Source organism: Lepisosteus platostomus, chromosome 9, assembly GCF_059453375.1.
Source record: "Lepisosteus platostomus isolate fLepPlt1 chromosome 9, fLepPlt1.hap1, whole genome shotgun sequence".
NCBI classification, from domain to species: domain Eukaryota; kingdom Metazoa; phylum Chordata; class Actinopteri; order Semionotiformes; family Lepisosteidae; genus Lepisosteus; species Lepisosteus platostomus.
Window position 1 is genome coordinate 30,809,115 of NC_142619.1, and position 21,701 is coordinate 30,830,815.

General features: G+C 38.1%; 1 protein-coding gene across 3 annotated transcripts in view; it reads right to left on the reverse strand.

Annotated features, from left to right (window-relative positions):
• LOC148654765 (potassium voltage-gated channel subfamily A member 5) overlaps nucleotides 1-21,230 on the reverse strand; it is a 41,749-nt gene extending 20,519 nt beyond the window's left edge. For all 3 annotated transcript variants that reach the window (XM_088644694.1, XM_088644695.1, XM_088644696.1), the window contains exon 1: nucleotides 18,114-21,230. In XM_088644694.1, the coding sequence (XP_088500820.1) occupies nucleotides 19,213-20,898 (1,686 nt within the window). In that variant the 5' untranslated portion in view covers nucleotides 20,899-21,230 and the 3' untranslated portion in view covers nucleotides 18,114-19,212. The remainder of the gene's footprint in view (nucleotides 1-18,113) is intronic.
• Between the last annotated feature and the right edge of the window lie 471 nt (nucleotides 21,231-21,701).

Here is a 21,701-nt window from a genome sequence, read left to right on the forward strand (position 1 = left end):
ACTAGTGTCTCAGAGCCTCTGATGTGAAAATGGAATTTGTTCCAAAAACAAGTAGAATAGCAGCTAAAAGCCCTAAAAGTGAAAGGCCGGTTCTCACTTGTAACCTTTCTTCTGTTCTTATACAGTACAAGTGTGGAAATGTGATCATTCCTACAGTACATTTTTGCATTACTCCTGCAATGGCACTGTTATCACAGTCCAACCATCATAGACTTCACATTCTGAAGCCATATGTGATTAACTTTATATGATTTTGTTTCTGTGGCTCTACAGGCAAAAGCTTGTATACCATATTATCTCAATCCCTACCGTTTCATAAAAGCAGATGCAATGTGGAAAGATTAGACTGGTGTGATGTGTACATCTGTGTATTATGATAAAAATGTGCAGCAGCAATGGGTGTTCAGAGGCAAATGGTTGAGAGGGAAAACGATTACATAATTCTTGCATGATTTGTGATCTACAATAGCTACAGTCACAACAGTCTTTACAGAGGCTATTCACCACCTACTGCGGAGTGTGTGGGAGTTCCAAGCCATGTTGTTCTCTGACCAGCCACTCACCCTTTAACTGAGCAGGTTATCATACTTAATACCAAACTCCCAATTCGCAAAAACTGGTCAAACTACTGAATCAGGCTATGGGGATTCTTGCTCATGTCCTTGACCTATGATATCCATAAAATGTCTATTACAGTGCCTTATCTTCAGTGTCGTTTTCCACACTTTCATTTGAGGCATAACTTAAAATGTGTCCCTTGAATTTGTAAGGTTTTATTTAAAAATAATGTATAGGCACCATCATAGAAGAGTATTTTTTGTTTTACCCTTATGAAATAAATATTTCAAGACTGAATAATTTTCCTTAGCTTTAGCGCTTGAATTGAAAAATGAATATTATTCCAGACATATAAGACATGATATAAGACATATCCTCCATCATCCAATTGGATTTTTACTCATTTATTTTGACAGCAGTTAATTGTCATTAATAGACAGTGAACACATGCAAACGTGAAGGAAAGAGTCATTTTGAAGGTTGTGTGCATTTGTATGAAGAAGCATGTGCTAATATTAGTCTTTATTAACACAATTTCTGGGTGCCACAGCATGAGAGAAAAGTGTGATATCATGTTGCCATGGCAGCCACACTTATGGTTGCAGGTGAAGCCTGAGAACTGCAGAGGTGGAGTGGAAATGCATGGTAACAAATCGTTTGAGTTTTAGTTCAGTCCTCTGAAAAAATAAATTGAAATTCTACACATTATCCTGGGTGATGATGATTTAAAATGTATCATTTCTTTTTTGTACTCCATTTTTTAGTTAAGAAATAAAAAAAACAATTCCTAACATCCCCACATACTGTACAATAATGGCAACTTCTTTGGAATTTCCTGTGTTTCTGTCTGTACAGTACCTTTCATGTACCTTTGTGTCCTGTTTTTATTTTGGAGGGAAATTAATTCCCTTTACAAAAAACAAGGGCCAGTTCAGGTAATTTCCAAACAGCAGAAAAGTAGGCCAATGTTTCATTTAGAATGCACATTGTAAGTATCAGTTTCAAACGTCCTTTAATGAAGTTAGTGGCAGTACCTTCAATATTTTGGGGCAACAAGTCATTATTATGACCCATGTAATGAGCTTCATCTCTTGTCCCTGAGGAGTTAAGATCCATCCTGGGTCATGAGTCAATTCCTCTTGAAACTGTGAGATGTGGATTTTCCACAGAAAATGATGTATCGTTTTAGACACGAGTCCACCATTTTGCTGGTTTGTATCTTAACAGGGTAAGTCAGTGACAAAAGTGACTGTGAACAGCAGCTAACCAACACTGAGCTACAGTAACTCAGTTATATAACTCTGTCTTATTCTCATACCACTCTAGCGCGAGAATAAGACAGAGCCATAATGTAAAAGTATTATTCTGCAATTCTATTAGCAGCCAAAGGTTTGCGTTGTCAGAGGTGAATGTGCTTTTATACTGTATCTGTTCTTGCACTTCTGTATAACTTATCACTGCAAAAAAACGCAATGAGAAAAGGCAAGTGCAGCTCTGACTTATGTTTTATTTTTCCTGTAATCTTTGCCACACAACGTCTAAGGCAAACACAATAATTAGAATAACCCCCCCCCCCATCTCTAAAATATTCTTAATTTTGCCTTGAAATGTGATATCCCCTAGTTTTTCTAAATAGCATGACACCATGAGAGAAAACATAGTGTGGGTTGTTTTTGTCTCAGGGTGTGTATGGTTTTGCATGGGAAGGTTTGTGTTCTCGTGAAAGGATATTATAAATGTAACACAGCGAAGCACTGCAAAGGTTAGGCTGAATAGCTTCCTCTCATTGGCATCTTTTCTTACATTCTCATGCCATGTTACGTATCCAGATTGAATTTGGAAAAGGAAAGTGTATCCTACACAATGGCAAAGACTTTAATGGAGTCTTAGGGAAATCCTTCCAATTATTCTGTGCACAGTGCAAATCCTGAGATTATGCATATCTTTATATATAGCCACTTTCTTCAGACATTAACTATAATTATGGATATAATTATGGATATGTTGTAATGAACTGAGCCTTTTTTTTAAATATAAGTCATAGCTATAATGCATAACTCTAGTAATTAGTCTTAAATTAGTTTTAACATCCACGCATTACAGGAGAACATGAATATCCTATTTTGCTTGCTTGTATCATTCCTTTCATTTACAGTTTTCCCTTACAGTATGTACTCTATTTATAGCTAATTAAATAGTAAGGTGGTAAATTATATTTTATGTTTTTTTTTGTTTGTTTCTTGTACATGGAACCAACTTCCATACCTCATTTTTAATTGTTCTAAGCTCACGTTTTATTTTATATGCTCTCCAAGCAAACCAGATGGTAATATAAACCTGGAAGATGAATCCTGTCCTGTGGTTTGCTGTGTTTAGTTGGTATACTCTGATATTAAGAATCTGTTTGCTCTGAGTATGATCTGAGGATGCGTTGTCTCAGTAGTGCATTTGGTTATTTATTCCTCTAAAATTATTTGGTCCCAGTTCATTCGTTGGATGCAACTTGGAGTGTATACTGTATATTGTTACAGCCACAATGCTCGCACTTTCATTGGAAAGGAAGAAGGAAAACCGGCTGTATGTTTGTGACAAACAAAAGGCTTTTGACCAAATCACTGGTTCTTGAACGATATTTAAGACTAAACCATGTCTGTGCCAAGGAAAACTATTGGAGATGTAGCTACTGTATGACCAACTTGCACTTCCCGTTTAAGCTTATCCACCCATATTCAATTCATACTTAGAGGAGCCTAACTCTGCAGGGACAGGGTGCAGGGTGGGATTACACCCTGAGAGGGCTGGACACTCTTGAAGGACGCTTTAGAGAAGCCAATTAAGGTGGTCAGCAGGTCTTTGACCTGACAGAAGGAAACCGGAGGACAGACAGCTAACCCAAGAGCTGTGAAGCAACTGTTTGACCCACCAAGCCACCTCACATCATGCTTAATCAAATATGAATTAAGTCTTCATTCATGCACAAATCATTATGTATTGAAAAATACTTTATTCCTTTATGTTAGGCAATTCTCTCTGATCAGCTTTAGCAGTGAAACGTTAAATAAAGTTAATACAGATGCTGAGGTTTAGGTGAAATTGACGTAGAATAGATATTTTAATGGTATTTAGAGCAGATAAATAAAAATGAGCAAACAGTTTTAGGCGTTGTGAGCAGAATGATATGACAAAAACCTTCATCTTTGACAAACCTGATCATTTCTCTGCTTTCCTTATTTCACAATTTCAGGTGTTATGCAATCTTAAAATGCCCTAATGCTTTACATAACAGACAGAAATATGGCTGGAATATGTTCAGAAAAGGAATGAATAACAGACTGACTTTGAAGCTTTCCCCCTTCCAAAACCTCCAAAAATGTAAAGAGCATGGCTCAACATTGTCTCTCTCTTCACTGAATTTGTATTTTGATCCAATTAATATTACTTTGGATGCACTATCATTAGTAGTAGTACTATCAGTCTCATTATTATTACTAATAATCGTTATCATCATGAAACAGGTCCCATTAATATAAAAAGAGAGCGAGCCAGCAGAAAAGCATGCATAAATAATGACCTCCTCCAGACATCAGAGGGCTACTGCTTCCTGGCACAGCTGTTTATGGAAGCAATGCTCAGTAATGTATGTTGCCTGCCTGCAGTGTGGCACAAGCCCTTTAATGATTAAGATACTGTAAGAGCCTAGTCAAGGAGCCGATGTGTTTCCAAAATGTCCAAATCACAAATGAATCTTTTATTCAGCACCATAAAAACCCCAAAATGCTGTGTATAACTCCCATACGAACAAATACCATCATGCCTCTGGTCTGCTAACACGTGGGTCCAGTCTTTCAGGGCAAAACAACAGTCAAACTGCTGTAGATACACAGCTTGCATAACCATCCTTTCTATTTTTAATCACTTTAAATCTTCATAGTAAAAGGCAAAATGCAGTTTCCAGTGCATGACTTTCTTAGTTAACCATATTTTTTTAGTAAAATATTGCAGATTATACAGTAGTAGGTCATCTCTCATCTACCAACTATTTACAAAAATGCCCCCAGAATATTTCACTAATCTAATAAACAATATCCTGTGACACATTTAAAAAGTAGTACAGGGCTGCTGCATTAGGGCTTAAATTTAGATTGAATTAGATTATAATTCTAAGTATATCATCAACACTATAGTCCAAAAGAATAGCCTAAAAACAAAAACAAGATATATCAATAGGCTGACCATAGCTGTATCTAATTTGTATCTCGTTACAAAATTGAACGCCTTGACATTTAACCATTTAAAGATCTATTTTTTTTCTTTTAAAAAGATGGCAGCAGGCTGAATTTCTATTTTAATAATTAACTAAAAAGGTACCATTATGGTGGAGTAATGGGGCAGCATGGTGGTTCCATGTTTAGCATTGCAGTTTTGCAGCACTGCGTCCCAGGGTTCGATTCCTGGGGTGCATCTGTGTGCAGTTCGTATGTTCTCCCTATGTTTGTGTGGGCTTCCTCTCACAGTCCAAATATAAAGTTGGAAAAAAGAAATGCAACATTTTCTGGAATGAGAATACTATAGTTATAGCTTATGTACTTTCACAAAAAGTTGTCAATTTGCTTTAAGCCCTCAGACCAGCAATACAGCTTGTGCAGTGAGGCATTGCAGCTTGCCAATCACACGAAAAGCTTGTTAGGTGCACTTTTACCCAACAAGGTCTGGGTGGAACAATGCCTGATCAGGTCACCTTTAAAAAGGCCTTAATTCAAAGCTTAGGTCACTGCAAGGAAAAGGCCACACTTAGTCAGTTTTCTGTGCATTCCATAATGTGTCCAGTGTCACCAGAAGCAAGGGAGGGGGCCATTGGCATGCTGCATGGAGGCATGTGCCAGCATTGCCAGACACGACGGAGTAAGCTGCTCCACTGTGTCCCAACTGCAGAGAAGGTTTCAGGAGACCGGCAGGACAGATGACTGTCCACGATCTGGTCGCCCTCGAGTGACCACACCAGAGCAGGACCGACACATCAGACTGGTCCATCTGAGAGATCGTTTCAGATCTGCCACCCATACTGCTGGTGAAACTGCCAGCAGACACAATGCCTGCATCAGTGACAGGACAGTGAGGCTCCATGCTGCTGGTCTTAGATCAAGGTGACCTGTCAGAGGCCCTCTGCTAACACTAGACATCACACCCGACTGGCTTGGGCCAGACAGAGGCTGCGACTGGACTCGTCAGCAGTGGCATCAGGTCCTCTTCATGGATGAGTCACTCTTCAGCCTGTTCCATGCAAATGGGACAGCCAGACTGTGGAGGAGGGGATGTTGCATTTCTTTTTTCCATCAGTATATATACTAGCAGGTTAATTGGCTTCTTTGAAAATTGGCCTGGTGCGAGTGTGTGTGTTTGTGAGTGAGCTGTGATTGGTTGGTGTCCTGTCCAGGGTGCACCCTGCCCTGCACCTGTTACTTGCTGAAATAGGCTCTGCTGTGGCCCTTAATTGGAAAAAAACTGTTAGAACATGGATAGATGGTGCCACTATATATTCTGAAACAAAAACGGTTTTATACTCCAGATTGACAGCAAAGCAGAGAGCCCAGGTCACTCTACCTGTGTGTGGCTGAGTGGTTGAGAGTCACTGGGGGAGGGACTAAGGCTTTTACAGCAATATTATTTCACATCACATTGATCTCATTGATACACCAGCAGTCATATCAGGCAAATCACAAATGGCAACCCACTGAAGCTCAGCAGCTGTCAGCCTGGTCAGTACCTGGATGGGAGACCTCCTGGGAAAAACTAAGGTTGCTGCTGGAAGAGGTGTTAGTGGTACCAGTGGGGGACACTCACCCTGCGGTCTGTGTTATTATTCTAGTGTTCTATTATTCTACCACTCTGCAGTATATTTTCCCTGGTTGCTCAATAAGCATACTCATTCATATGAAACATACAATACTCCCCTTGGAACAAATCTAACTGTTCACAAAAACATTTCATTGCATTTGATTCAAATCTAGGAGATCTGGTACACAAACTTTACTTAAGGCTCTACATCAAAAATACCTTAAAGCTACTATGCAAAAATAAAGAGAGCAGATACAGTTTGTTCAAATATTAAACATCCAAGGGACCACTCAGGCTACATTTAAAGCTGTATGTGTTTTTTTAATTACCATAAGAAATGTCTTCTGGCATGTTCTATGTTCTGTTGTTGTACAGATATTTTTTTTTACTGCTCTCTCTGTAATGGCAGAGGTTGCTGCAGGTTAGTTTTGAATTGCATACTTGAATAAACACAGCCCAGTAGTGCTTTGGTAAAACAGAATATATTTATGTAGATTATTTTGCTAAAAAATCTCCAACATTTACATGTCAATCCTTTTAAAATGCTTACCTGATAAATAACAAAATGCAGTTCAATGAAAACAGCATCAGTGGCTCAGCTGTTTCAGATGACATTTGGCATGTATTTTTATTTATATTTAAAGGTGTGACATCAAAAGAAATATGGAATTCTGATGCATTTGTGACTTACTGTAATATTCTTGTTGTATTCACGTGTACTATAATGTATCTCTAGATCTATAATGCTATAAACATTCTTTCACTTTTGGCAACTGTGCATGTAAATTTCAAGGTTACTTCTGGATGATTAAATTTAGCTGCAGCTCCTCTGTCTGGTCTTCCATCCTTAAATATACATTTGCACCCAGAGTCCTCAGCACATGGTGCCTAAAATTGGAATAACATAATACATTGGGACAAGTCAGGCTCTATTGTTTAATTTAGTTAAAATAAAAAAGAAAAGTAAGGATGACATCTTGTTTAAAATATTTAGGTCACACCTTAGTTTAGATGTTTTAGAACTCCTCTGTAAATTGGTAGTCAGACCACTATGTTTTAAGTTTGGTTTAATCAGGTGTAGGGTTGAAGTTCTGGAGCTAATATACAATTAATCTATAGAACAGGTTGGCTTTCACATTTAATCACGTGACTAACACTGCATTGATTTATTCAAATCCATTTTAGAACAAGTGTTAAAGTTGATGCAGACAGTCCATGACTTCTGTTGGACAGTCTTGTCTGGTCACACATAAGATTCAAAACCTGCCGGCAGTCAGATCCAGTTTAAAGGATCATTATCGGAGTTGCCTGGCATGGTGATACAGTCATCAGCATTGCTGCCTTGCAGTGCTGTGGGCCTGGGCTCAGGTCTGAGTCTGGGGTGCTATCTGTGTGGGCTTTGTACAGTACACTGTCTCCATGTTTGCGTGGGTTTTGGCGAGCTCTTTGGTTACCTCTACCAGTCCAAGGACATACTGGTAGGTTAATTGGCTTCTAAGAAAAATTGGCCCTGGTGTGAGTGTGTGCAGGTTTATGTGTGGGTCTATGTGTGCCCTGCAATGGACAGCGTATCTCCTGGCTTGAGCCTGTTGCTTGCTAGTACAGGCTCCTGCTCCCCCATGATCCTGTATTGGATAAAGCCATTTAAAATCGTTGCATTATAGGAGTTGTATATCCACAATAATGACTGGGTTTTGAATACTGGATCTATTCTTTATTTTGTCATTTAGACCAAGGGGAAAAGCTTGACTTTCTGGACAGCATTCTAGGCTTAATGAGGGAAAACTACCCAGATCCAACGCCAAAACAAATCTTTCTCACTTTAAATGGTGTTGGAAAAAGGTATTCTATCATAAAACAATAGGCCTTTGAAAAATTCAGAGGAGCAATAGTAACAAAATCAAATCAGTTTGGGTGTAAAAAATCCCGTTATATCCCATGGGTGTTTCTTTATTAGGAAGAGGTTGCTAAGGAAGACTTTTCTGAACATTCATGAGCCTGACCAGAGCAGACAGTTTCCAGCAGAGCTGTGCTACAGTATTGAAATGAATCACTGCCTATACAAGCGATGGGGGAAGAATATTTCTGAATCACCATTCTAATGTTTTTCTGTGTTGACATCTTCACCTTTTTAGTTATATAAGTAATGTAGAGACAGTAATAAACTTCCAGTGTTTCCTTGTGATTTTGCGCATACTATTTTGCTCCAGATTGGGAAGAAACGATTGAGTTCATTTCCCATTATTATTGACTGTAGAAAATGAAGAAAAATCAAAGCTATAAAGACAGGAATATAGAAAAATAATGAATGTGTTTTATTGATATTCCTTTTAGTTATGTTAAATTCTAAAGTCTAGATTGTGGAATTTCTAATTCAAGCTGAAATGTGACATTTAAGTGAGACAGCCCTTCAAAATGAAGACAGCATTGAAGAATGACAAAAAATATTAAAATAAAAAAGGCTTCAGTTAACAGAGAATAATTATGAAAGATATACAGTATGTTTTGAATTGATTTCCATCTGTCAAGCAGAAGGTTTCATATGCATTTATGGCTTACAATGAAAAAAAGGACCTATAAAAAATAAAATCAGTAAAAGCATCCCAGTTCTTTTCAAAGCAGAATGTCTTAAAGGGAAGACAAAGTATTTTACAGCAGCTGCAGCTACTGCAATTTACATAAACTGTGATGTGAAGTATTGTAATTAAATTAATGGGGATCATTTTCAAACAGCTAATACATAGTAAATTCATTTATCAGTCACACTTGCAGAATATCTGATAATAATCATCTGATAATAATCATTTTATGCCTTTCTGTCTGTCTTTAGCTGTTCTGTCTTTTAGCCGATATCGCTGCTCCTAGTGCTTCTGTAGTAGCAGGTAGTATTAGACAGTATAGACAATATAGAAATGATCTATATTTAATCTAGTGTTAACTTCGGCACCAGTTTCTAGTGTTCACTGTAGTACTGGCTGAATTCACATAAAGCGTTTTTTTAGTTGTGCTCTAGGAAAACAAAAGTTTGGTGGCTGCAATTTTCGCAAAGTATTACTCCATAAAGCTGACTGGTATGAGTGCACATACTGTACCTACTGTGTGTTCTGCTTCAATTTCAGAAATTGGTTTTACTTTCCAAAATGATCCACAGAGTAAGAGACGCCAGATGACACTGTGTTACAAATGGTATCCTGCTTAAGATAAAAGGAGGACTGTTTCTGTCATCCACTTGAGTGGATGACAGCATCAGTAACACTCACAACCGTAAGTACAGTACAGCTCTTTGTGTCCACTCTGCCAGCCACTGGAACTCTTCCCAGAACCTCATGCTACCAATTTATAAATCTTTTCATAGAAAACAGAACTATCATCTCCAGGAGGAAGCTTCAGAAACTCTAGGGAATTCTTAGATGTTTATTTAGTGTTCAGAAAATGCTGCTTCATAAAAACATTGAATTTGTAAGAGGATTAAAAACACAGTTCATCAGCTTATTGTGAACCGGGACAATGAGTGATATAGAGTCAGAACTGACAGGCAGAAGTTTGGAAGGACTCCTTCAGTCCTGCACAATAACTTTGGTTATTGTGATGGCCTCTTAGAATTACTGCTTCCTCCATACTTAGCCAGCAGGGCTCTAGAAAGACGTACTACCTAGAATAATGCTAAATTATTTCACAGTAATCTGTTATGTTAATCAAACTTGCTCTCAATCATTGTTTGCAGAAGAAGCCATGTCCACAGAAAATCAACACCCAGGCATTGAAGGATCCTCCCATTTGAGAAGGTTCTTCAGAATGCATCAGAGAAAAGCTCACCATCTCAACCGAGAACAGAAGAAACGTGCTTACATTACTTGAGAAGACCTCAAGTCTGATTTCACTAATGCAAATGAAGTCTCCAAGTGCAGATATTTTCCACCTGCAGAAGTGAGTGTTTGAGGAAACACCTTTCTCTCTGAGAATCACCACAGGCACTGAAACAATGATCATTTGCCATCAGCTCTGTTTGGTTGGTCATGTTGTCAGCATGTCAGAGTCCAGGCACTCCATAACAGTGCTGTTCTTCTATTTTAGCCAAAGCAATCACAACGCAGGAAGCAAACACAAAGAACTTCAGGGCGTTTCTGGTCCTCAATTGAACCAGATGGAGGAAGAACAATTTGAAAGGGGCCTGGTACTGTAAGACTCAAAGATGTCAGAACAAGGAAGCAAAGTGTGAGCAGTGACAAGAGCTCTCCCTGACCAGATTACATTGAACATGACATGATATCTCCAGGGGCAACACCAACTCAGCCTGCCAGAGAGTGTACAGCTCTCGATCTATCAGTCACCGTCAGGTCCATGGGAAACAATCCTCCTCAACCACGAAGCACAGGCAATCGATGCGTGAAGATTTGTACCCAGCCTCCCAAATAAAACATAGAAAATTTAGAGTGCAGTAATGATAATTACACAATACCATCTAAAATGAAAGATAACAATAGTCATTCTAAAATGGATGCTTGCAAAGATAACTCAGGACTTGCTTTATAAATGAAAACGTCATTACTGCCTACCTAGTATTGTGCATATGAATAAATATAAAGTGTTTTCAGATCAACATTTAACATCACAAAACACTATGTATTATGTATTATACATATTTGTTGTATAAATACTGAATATTAATTTCCTTTGACCCTTGTACAATGCTATAAAGCAAATTCTAATCTCTTGTATAGGTGAGTCAGTTGTAATACTGTACTTAAGCATTATCATACTCACAGAATCAGTTATACTTACTGTAAGTTCAGGTGTTGAAACATTACATATTAGATGGATAATAAGCCAGTTTACACAGCACAGATACAACAAACAGCATATTATAACTAAGGCCATTTCTGAAAAATGACAAAATACTATTGCTTCACTGAAAGATATTTTTCAAACTGCTCAGTTGAGTTCATGTAGGTGCTTGGTTCTGTAATTAACTGGCCTGGTTTGACTTGATCTGGTCCGTCTATTGTATATCCAGAATGAAGAAAGGACTAATTGATTCATCTCAATTAGTATGTCCAATAGACAAATCCAATATCCAGCAAAGGAACAAGTAAAGGTTTATTCCATGCTGAAAAGAGAAGAAAGGAAACACCGCATTTTAGCTGTGGAGCCTTCATTGGGTGTGAAGAAGGTTGAAGAAGAAGGCTCCACAGCTGAAACATTGTGTTTCCTTTCTTCTCTTTTCAGCAAGGAATAAACCTTTAACTTGTTCCTTTGCAGCCTACGCATGCTGACGCAGCTCCCTACTTGAACTAATCCAATATCCAGTCTTTCCTAGCATTTGTCTTGGGATTAATACAATTTACCCTGCTGCTTCCTTTTATTACCAGAAAACACATTTCATGAAAAGAAATCCACAGCCTGCAAGAAAAAGTCTAGGTAATAGTCATTACTTGAGTCATACTCGTGCTAATCAAAGATTGTCATTGTCTTGATATACAGTATGTACAGTATGGGCAACAGTGACTTTCAAAGTGAGACACCTGATTAAAAAGCTAAATCTGAATTTCTATTGAAACACTTAACGCAATCATGAACCAGGTCCAAGTGTATCCGAGGAGAAATTAGTAGGTGCTGGATCCTGTCCCAGTGCAAATGGAAACCCCATTTTAGCTGCCTAATTGATCTTGTTAAGGATAACATGCAGAGAACCATGAGCTATAGCAAAGGATGACTCAGAAGTGAGAAATGCATGATGTAATGCAAGTGACACATTGCCAGGGCACAGTGGAGGCAAAATGGCTCTAAGCTGCCCTTTGTTGCACCACCTTGCCAGAGAAATCTATTCTCCCATGCTGCAGAGGGATGCTTGGTGAAGGGTTGCTTTAAAGTTAATTCAGTACAGGAGGACAAGGGCACAGTTGCGGAAGCATTTTGTGAAAATCCACAGGAGCGAGCTTCTTCCTGTCCACAAAAGCAACTCCAAACTCCTTGCCTTGTCAGAGATCTAAGAATCTGAGAGTTTTGCTTGTTTTGAGGAAATATTCATTGTCAATGGTTCTTTTTAAGTACACACAATCTATTTCTTTTTTTTTTCAGGTGAAATACAGCAGAAGACAAGGAGCTGTACAATACGTATTACTTGTCATTAGACCACTGATAAGTTAGACTTTATATTACATTTTTGAAAACAAACATTTTATTCTCGTGTTTATTTACTCGATAAAGTCACTTCAAAAACTGAAAGATCTATATTGAGAAGTGCAGTGCCTAATTTAACACCGGATGCAATAGTGTTTTGCATGAGATATACAAATAGCTACAGTAGCCAAACCAAAGAGTGCTTAAACATTAGACGGAAAATCATGACTCAACAGATACTGTAGTTTATCAAAAAATAGAAGCCGCAAAAGACAATGAGAAAAAAAATAGAAAGATTTGCATAGAAAATGGGGCATATGATATGCTGGAATGTTTAATGAAAGCAAAATAGTTCAAAGATCAACTACACATTATAATTTGACAATGCATGCAGTGCTGTGTGATTTACAGTCCTGCAAAAGTATTCAGACCCTTCCTGAAGTGTGCCATTTTATGAAATTACATAATGATGCTTACACGTTTTTTAAATCCCGTATTTAATTCAAATAAATGCTCAAACTAAAGAATACTAAATAAAGGTTATATAGTAGCTTAATCAAAGAAAAATAGTACATTTCTGAAGAATCGAGGAAGAAAACATGGAAATACAGTATATTAATAATGTAAGTATTCAGACTCGTGATGACAGTATTTGGCAGAAGCACCTTGGGTGGCAAATACAACTGCAAATATTTCTGCTGAAGTCTGGACCAACATTGCACACCTGCTTGGTGCTATTCTGCTATTCTGCTCGTTCGTCTTGCCAGATTTGCTCAATCTCTGCCACGTTGCTTTCTCAGCAGCAGAACTCTGTAACTCTTTCAAAGTCACCTTTGGTCTCACAGTGTTCATCCCTAACCAGTTTCCTCCTTGCCCGGCTGCTCAGTTTGGACCTGGCTGATATAGTGTGTGCCTCCATGCACAGTATCAATGACTAATTTCACCACGCTCCCAGACATATTAACAGTCTTTGAAATGTTTCTTGGCATACTTTCTCCCGGTCTAAACTTTAACACAGCTTTTTCCCTAAGTTGTTATGAAACCTCCTTGGTCATCAGGGTTGAATCTACCTGACTGCATTACTTTACAGAGATGCATATTTATTCTGACATCATGTGAACCTCTATTACTGCACACAGACAAGGTCACTCAACGAACTGAGCATGTGGCTGTCAAGACAATTGTCTGCACCATTTGATTGATTCCATTTTGCTTTCAGATTAATTATCTGCATGATTCTTTCATTTTGTTTTTTTTTTGCTTTGAATATGTGGAGTGGGCTGTGTATATGAATACACAAAAAATAATGAATACTGTACATCACAGTGTCATGAGTGCAAGCCTTAAAGCCATAGAATGCGGAAAATGAATACTTTAGCAAGGCACTGTAAAGTTTTATTGCACTGAACTACAAGCAGTCTCCTCAATTCTTACAGTTCAGAATTACAGGGATTTATTAGTTCAATAATTATATACATGAAGCATATGTATAAACACCATTAAAGGAGAGTAACAACATCGATGTTATATAAGAACTTTGAGAGGGCAATTATTCATCAGTTGTAAAATACATCCCTAAAAGAGGATGGTCACTAGACATTTTAACACCACCTAAAACTACTAGACCACAAGATTGTATAAATCAATGTTGAGTACTTTTAAAATGAAAAGGAGCAAAAATAAAAAATTGCAAAAACAATGTTTGTATCTACAGTATTTGCCGTGTTATTCATGTATTGCTATTGTTACCTCTTGCACACCAAACCCTCTCCAGAAACTAAGCTTAAAAACATTTTTGTTTCAATGTTCCCAACTTTCTTGACAAAACACCTTAAAGGGCTGCAGTACATGCCCCTGCTATTCACATATCTGCTCAGTTCTCTGGCAGCTTCTGTCTCCTTTTAGTTTTGTCTACAACTGTGTAAGTTTATTCTATGATTTTTATACTGTAACAGCATTTCAAAGCATGTGCTGGAATTGATCAAACTTCCTGTTAAATACAGTACCTTGTTCACTAAAAATTGTTATGAAACACAAAAGTGTCAGTAGTCTTCTGTTGTCCTACAATTCATCCAAAAAAATTATCCTCGGCAACATCTACTGTATATTTTGATGCATGGAGTGGAAAGAAGTCTTAAATGTAAATATACTGTAACAGTGCATATTTAAAAACAACTATGCTAAAAAATTACGTTAATATTGAGTGAAATTATATGGTAATAATAGATGAATGAACACCACATTTCATGGTGTAGCAGGAAAGGATTAAGCTGTGTTTTGTGTTAACAGTTTCTGTGAAAGTGATTTATCTGTAGTTTATCTTCAAGGCTTAATCAAGACGTCACTTGGAATAAGATCAAAAACACACGTTGTGTTTGGGGCCTGCCTTGAATGTACTGCTTTGTTGTCATATGAAATGACTGTGAGATTCTCTAAAGAAAGAGAGATGTTTGCCTCAACCACTGAACTTTGGATACATGTCAATTAATAAACTTAATATATGACATCTTAAAGCACTGATTTCTAAAGCTAAATCCTATTCGTTTTAACAACATGAAGGCTGTAGTGTATGATAAGAAAAAGGCTATTGAAAAATTATACTGATTACAGATTACATTTCTTAATAAAGAAGATGTTCTGAATTAAATGCGCCAATACACAAGATTCCATAACTCCAAAAACACTTTTACAGACTAGTGCAATAATGTCAAGCAACATCTTTGCTGTTAACATGCAAAGGATAAGTAGTTTCTAATCACAATCAGAAAAAGTGACAATTTTATATGATTGCATTATTTCAGCAATATGAGTGAAGCTTTGCTTTATGTTTTATATATTACGGAATTACGGATGTGCATTGCTGCTATCAAGGAAAAAAAATATAGTACTGTATCTCGTTATATGAGAAATTTAGTTTGTTCTTACAAGATAGTCCTCCATTGCGTAATTACGAGATGCAAATGATCATTTGAGTGTATGAAGAACCCATTACATTATGCAATGACAGCGCCTATAGAAGCTACCGATAGCTCAGCTTGAACTGTGTTCGTGACAATGTCCTTCGCTGCAGAACGAGCAGCACGGTCATACTTTAGACGGGTTTAGTCATATTGAAATGTTACATTTTTTAGCTAATGTCAACAATGATTATAAAAATACAGTCACACTCAGACCTTATCCTGAAACAAAAAAGACTGTACCGTGTAATCGATTCCATTGCTTAAAACTGAAATTCAACTAATGATAAAAGGTATTGTACGACAAGTGTGCTATCACGTGATTATGACGATTATCACATAAAGTACGCGATAATGTACTATCTCGTAATAATGAGATAATGTACTATGCTGTAATAATGTTATAATTTTCACGTATTTATGAGATTCACGTGATTTATTTTGCTGATGGCAGCAATGCGCTTCCGTAGAGAATAATGCACCAGCCTTAGAAACATATGGATCCTATGTTGTGAAATGTAACTGTAATTTATTTTCCAATAGCAGGCATACTGTACTAGGCTGTGTATGTAACTTTTCCCTCAAGACTAAATTAACCATTCCATTTTAATTATCTTTGGGCAACATACTGTAGTAAGCTTCTGTTTGTAAAAAAATTAAAGTTTATAAATGCTTGATGATAAGCTGCAAAACATTTAAAAAAACTGAATACACTCCGAATTCATATATTTTAGTCCTACTAAAAGTACGATCACAAGAGAGAGATATACAGTCGTTTGTGAACAACTGTGAAGTTGCAGGTGCATTTCACCAGCTACTGTAATAAAGATTTAACAAGCAAAAAGTCTAAGCCGTTAACTTTGCTTAATGGATTGAGCTCCAATGTGAATTCTCCATGACTTCTGTAAGTTTTTGCGTTCATGTCAGCGGGGGGTGGGGGTTGGGTTGCTTTCATCTCATATCTCCTCAACAGACAGGCGCTTCGGGGAGAACTGTGAAATACAGTTCGCGATTGAACTTGCTGCACTCACATGGGGAAAGTTCCAGAAGGAGATGGGAGTCCTGTGGATGTTTCTAACCTGACCTAGACAAGCACTAACTACTGTATAAACCAAAGTTTTATGTCAGAATATGATCCTCTTTTTCTGTACACAATGGTGATGCAATTAGCGCAATTAGCATACCACTCCTTATTGTATGCAAAATCTGAGACTAGCATGTTGACAATAGAAAACCACTTTTAATTTTTACCTTGTACGGCTCTTTTTCGCGATGAGCATGATCTCAAAGTACACCCTAAAGCAAGTCTACAATAAGGAATGGCGAATATACAGTATGGCACAAGGTTATGCACCCAACCATCTACCAGAAAGCGGATTTTTCCTGGTGAGAGCTTAGGCAGCCCTGAGCCAACCCCAGAAGCATACAGTATACAGTAGGTTGTTACAACATCACAGGGCACACACGCATAGGAATAATTTAGAGGCACTAATTACCACAGACAGGGGGAAGCCGGAGCAGCTGGAGAAAAGGAACTAGATCTCTTTAATCTAGAACAAAAGAGATTTGATCCTAATATTCAAAATCTGTATTCAAATGGAGTATAGACGGATCTTTTCTTTGCGAACGCTGTCTTGAAGCGTTTCAAATGGAGTCATGTTACATCAGTGCGTACTAAATATACTGCTGAAAACTTTCTGTGCTTCATCGTTAGTACTGTATCTAGAAGCAATCGTAAATCACCCAGTTCCCGCGCTTTTGCTTTTACATACCTGTACATGCAGTGCATTGCGGTAATGCAATGTAAATTGTATGGCATCGAATGGCGATTTTAAGAGATTTGAGTGACTCATGTGAGGGCCACGGTTGTCATAGTTTTAAATTCAAGTGGTCACGCTTCTTTTCTCTTTATTCTCACGTAAACAAAAACAGACGTGGTACATTTAAATGTCTTTACTCATTGTTGTTCGATACAATGACATGAGATGCTGAAGTTCTAGCGTCTAAAATGCTACAAAGCCTAGCAGGAGAAATGCAGCCACAAACAAACATTAAAAGTGCATGAAAAACCCAGCTTTACTGATTCGATGCGTGTACAATTGCGAGGGGCGGCTGCAAGACTAATTCCGCGCCCTCATTCATTCTGCAGCTGGGTGTGTTAATGGTTCTGAAAGAACAGCTCCGTGCGTCTTACCTGTACGCTGCGCAAGCGGCCCTGACCGAGTGATGGGACCCATTTCAATCTTTAATTGCTAACGCTAAGACACGTTTCTCCTCTCCTTGACAATTTTTCTAGCTATGGTAAATGGGGAGAATTGAAAACCATGTGGCGGTTGAATCAGACTCCTCTAAAGTCTTGAAAGTCTAAGGCATTTCTTCCTAAATTGATGGCCACAAAATTAGGATTTACACATAAATTCCTACCAGCATGGCTAATGGTATCAAGAGCGGAAAATATCCAGATAATACCCGCAAAACATGTACCCGCGGTGTACATAAAACTGACCATTATGTTGTCAGAAGATAGCTATCGATGAGACACTGGAGACCTCAAAAATAATTTTAACATTTCATGTACATACAGTATATACAAAACATTTGAAGCACATTTCTAATAAAATTAAAGAACTTAATGATACTAACCTTTTGTGTTTGTCATAAGAATGAGGAAGCTTTCAAACGACGTTTTCTTTGATTTTTTTTTCTCAGTTGTCCTCCTTCGCAAATATGAATCTTCCATAAATGTGTAGGAGTTTTCTCCAGCAAATCCCTTGCTCCGATGTTCTTTTTAGTCATTTCCATTCCAGTTTTTACGAAAATAAGAAGTGCTCTTTAGTACAATTTTACAAGGAATCTTTGTCTTAGTATATTATTTCAAATGGGCAGAACCTTGCATGTAGACCTTAACTCCGTAATCCAAGGTCCCGTAAAATGTCAACGTTCTTGCGTTGCAATGATGGGAACTTCTCAACAAAACCGTCCAATGTTGTCCTGTTTTATGTGCTTATTTTGTAAAAATCACCCAGGACTGAAAAAATACAAATCAACTAATGATAAAACGGATAAAGGGCTAATGACTAGCATCGAATAAAAATGATCTTTTGAAAAAAAAAAAGCTTATTGAAATGCTTATGGTTAACAGGGTTCTTCTTACAAAGCTTAAACAATAAATAATATTTCTAAATAAAGTATTAAATATTTAAGATTATGTTATATATACCATTTACATATAAATATTGACTTATTCCGAGAAATAAAAAGTGCCTGGGGGCATAACAAGAATAATAAGATAACTTTGCTTGTATTAGCCTACAGCATTCAAATTCTATTTATCTTATGTAAACGACATTTTAGTCGGTAATACTTCTTGATGAAGGCCCGCATATTACGATGAATTCTTCATAAATTAAAAAAATGTAAACTTGAATGTTCTTTTTCTATTACACATAGTCTAATATTTCGTTTTGATACAAAGTAGCACATTTATGTAAGGTACAGTATGTATCTTAAAGAACTTCGAAATACTGCTCTTTCGTTATGATTATCACAGCCTGGAATAATATTGGAGTCAACTTCTTCAAACTATTTTTTCAACAAAGTGTTGGTCATATTTTAGTACAAATACTGTATAGATTGACAGTTACTCTGGGCATTTTTTTACATAAAGAGAAACGACAACAAAATGCTTTCAAAAGCAAAACACCAACTAAGCCGGTCACTACAACAGAAAAGGCTCGTTTAGCTACAGGTCTGTTTCTCTGCCTGTATCTAAACAAAGGGCATACAGGGATCTTTTTATGTCCATGTTACTGTTGGCTTTTAAATTAGCTTTTTCCACAGTCCGTCCAACAGAAATCCCATCACTGCTATCGAGGTTTCCCGAGGACTTGTTGAGAGAGGTTCTGCTCCGGCTCCTCTTCATTTCATTACAAGGGGTCGCATGGCCGCTGCTTGGGTCATCTCTGAGAGCTGGCTGCTCTTCTTGGTCCGTTTCCCTATGATAAAAGTAATTGAAGTTGGACACGATAACGGGGACCGGCAAGGCAATGGTCAAAACGCCAGCAATAGCACACAAGGAGCCGACTATTTTCCCTCCAACGGTAATGGGTCTCATGTCTCCATAGCCAACAGTTGTCATGGTTACCACAGCCCACCAGAAAGCATCAGGGATGCTGGAGAAATGAGACTCAGGCTCATCTGCCTCTGCGAAGTAAACAGCGCTTGAAAACAGAATGACACCGATAAAGAGGAAGAAGATTAAAAGACCAAGCTCTCTCATGCTGGCCTTTAGAGTCTGCCCCAGAATCTGTAGCCCTTTTGAGTGTCTGGAAAGCTTGAAAATCCTGAACACCCGAACCAACCGAATGACCCTTAAAATAGCCAGTGACATGGCTTGTTGCCCATTATTGCCTTGTTGCTCAGCTAGTTCTGTTCCGAGGGTGATAAAGTAAGGAAATATGGCCACGATGTCTATTATATTCATAATGTTTTTTGAGAACACAGATTTGCTTGGGCAGGCAAAGAAACGGACAATAAGCTCAAAAGTGAACCATATCACACAGGTAGTCTCAATGATAAAGAAGGGGTCGGAGAGCGTGTTTGACGTCGGAGCCTGAGTAACATTGTTCCTTCTAGCAGAGTGAGGCAGTTCGCTTTCATCTCTGAACTCCGGTAAGGTTTCCAAACAAAAGGTAATGATAGATATGAGGATAACAAGAACGGAAACAATTGCAATTCCCCGAGCAGGGCTGGAGCTCTCCGGATACTCAAAAATGAGCCATACCTGTTTCTGGAAATCATTCTGAGGCAGAGGCTTTTCCTCCTCTTTAATAAATCCCTCGTCCTCTCGGAATCTCTCCATCGCTTCCTCTCCCAGCTCATAAAACCGAATTTCATCGGCGAACACATCTATGGAGACATTCACTGGTCTCCGAATTTTGCCGCCCGACTGATAAAAATAAAGAATTCCGTCAAAACTAGGTCGGTTCCTGTCGAAAAAGTACTCATTTCGGAGTGGATCAAAGTATTTTATCCTTTTGTCTGGATCTCCCAGCAAAGTGTCTGGAAACTGGTTGAGTGTGCCCAGCTGAGTTTCGAACCTCAGTCCAGCAATGTTTATCAGTACTCGCTCATTGCTCTCGTTGTCCAAATCCATATCCATCGCATCCTCGTCGAATAGATGCGGGCTGTGATCTGCCCGTAAAAGCGCATCAATGGCATTTTCGCTACTGCTGAAAGTGTTGTTCATGTCGTTCATTTTCCAGGAGCCCTGTTGCAAGCTGCTGAAAGTGTTGATCTCTTTCCTGTAGTCGTCGTTGAGCCCAGATTGTACAAATGATGCTTGGGGAAGATTGAGAGCGTTTGTGCTGCCTCCACTCCCTATTGTAGTAGCCCCACCGTTTTCAAAACTTACCAAGGCTATCTCCATTCCGAATCCATTAATTATTCATCTCCTTTAGAGAATTGAGTAGTAGCAGTTGTGTTCTCACTCGCTGTCTACACGTTTCTTCAGATAAACAGATCAACTCCAGATTAAACTGGATATAATCCAAAACACTCTCCTCCCCTCGAAATAATATACATATATAAAACTAAGCTCAGTGCAAGCTCCCGCGTCTTTATAAAGTAAATAATACCATAAGAGGAGAGTGGAGACCCGGATGAAAAAGTAATTATTATTCCTGACGTCAGAAGAGGTATTCAACGACCAGGTCTGTCAGGGAATCCTTTGAATACAATATGTCTTGTGGTGTCGGGCAATCTGTTCCTCACGCAGAAATAAGGAGGTGAGTTGAAACAGAATGGAGGAGACCCCGTCAGTGCGTTTTTACGCGTCTCTTAATTCAGCTCCAGAAATCAATTGCACAACAGACTTGTTTTCGCTGTGATGTAAAGAAAAAAAGACACTTGGGGTTACATATGTAATATCCTTCATAAGTAAACTGCTGTACATAAAATCTTGTTGTTTGTCAGTTCTGGATTTCTGTTTCCTTGATCGTGAGGTTTTCTTCCCCCGATTTACTGTATATTTTCACTATGGAGGAAACCAACAACACAATGACATAAAAATATAAAATGACATCATCTTAAAATAAAGTATTTTGTCTATAAATAATGTCTGACATTGCCTGTGTTTGGTCCCAGCCGTCTTTAAAATTTAAGCGATTTTTCTGGCTCCGGTATTTCAATATTTTAAGAAGTGATGTATTTTCGTACTGTAGTTAAGGAAAG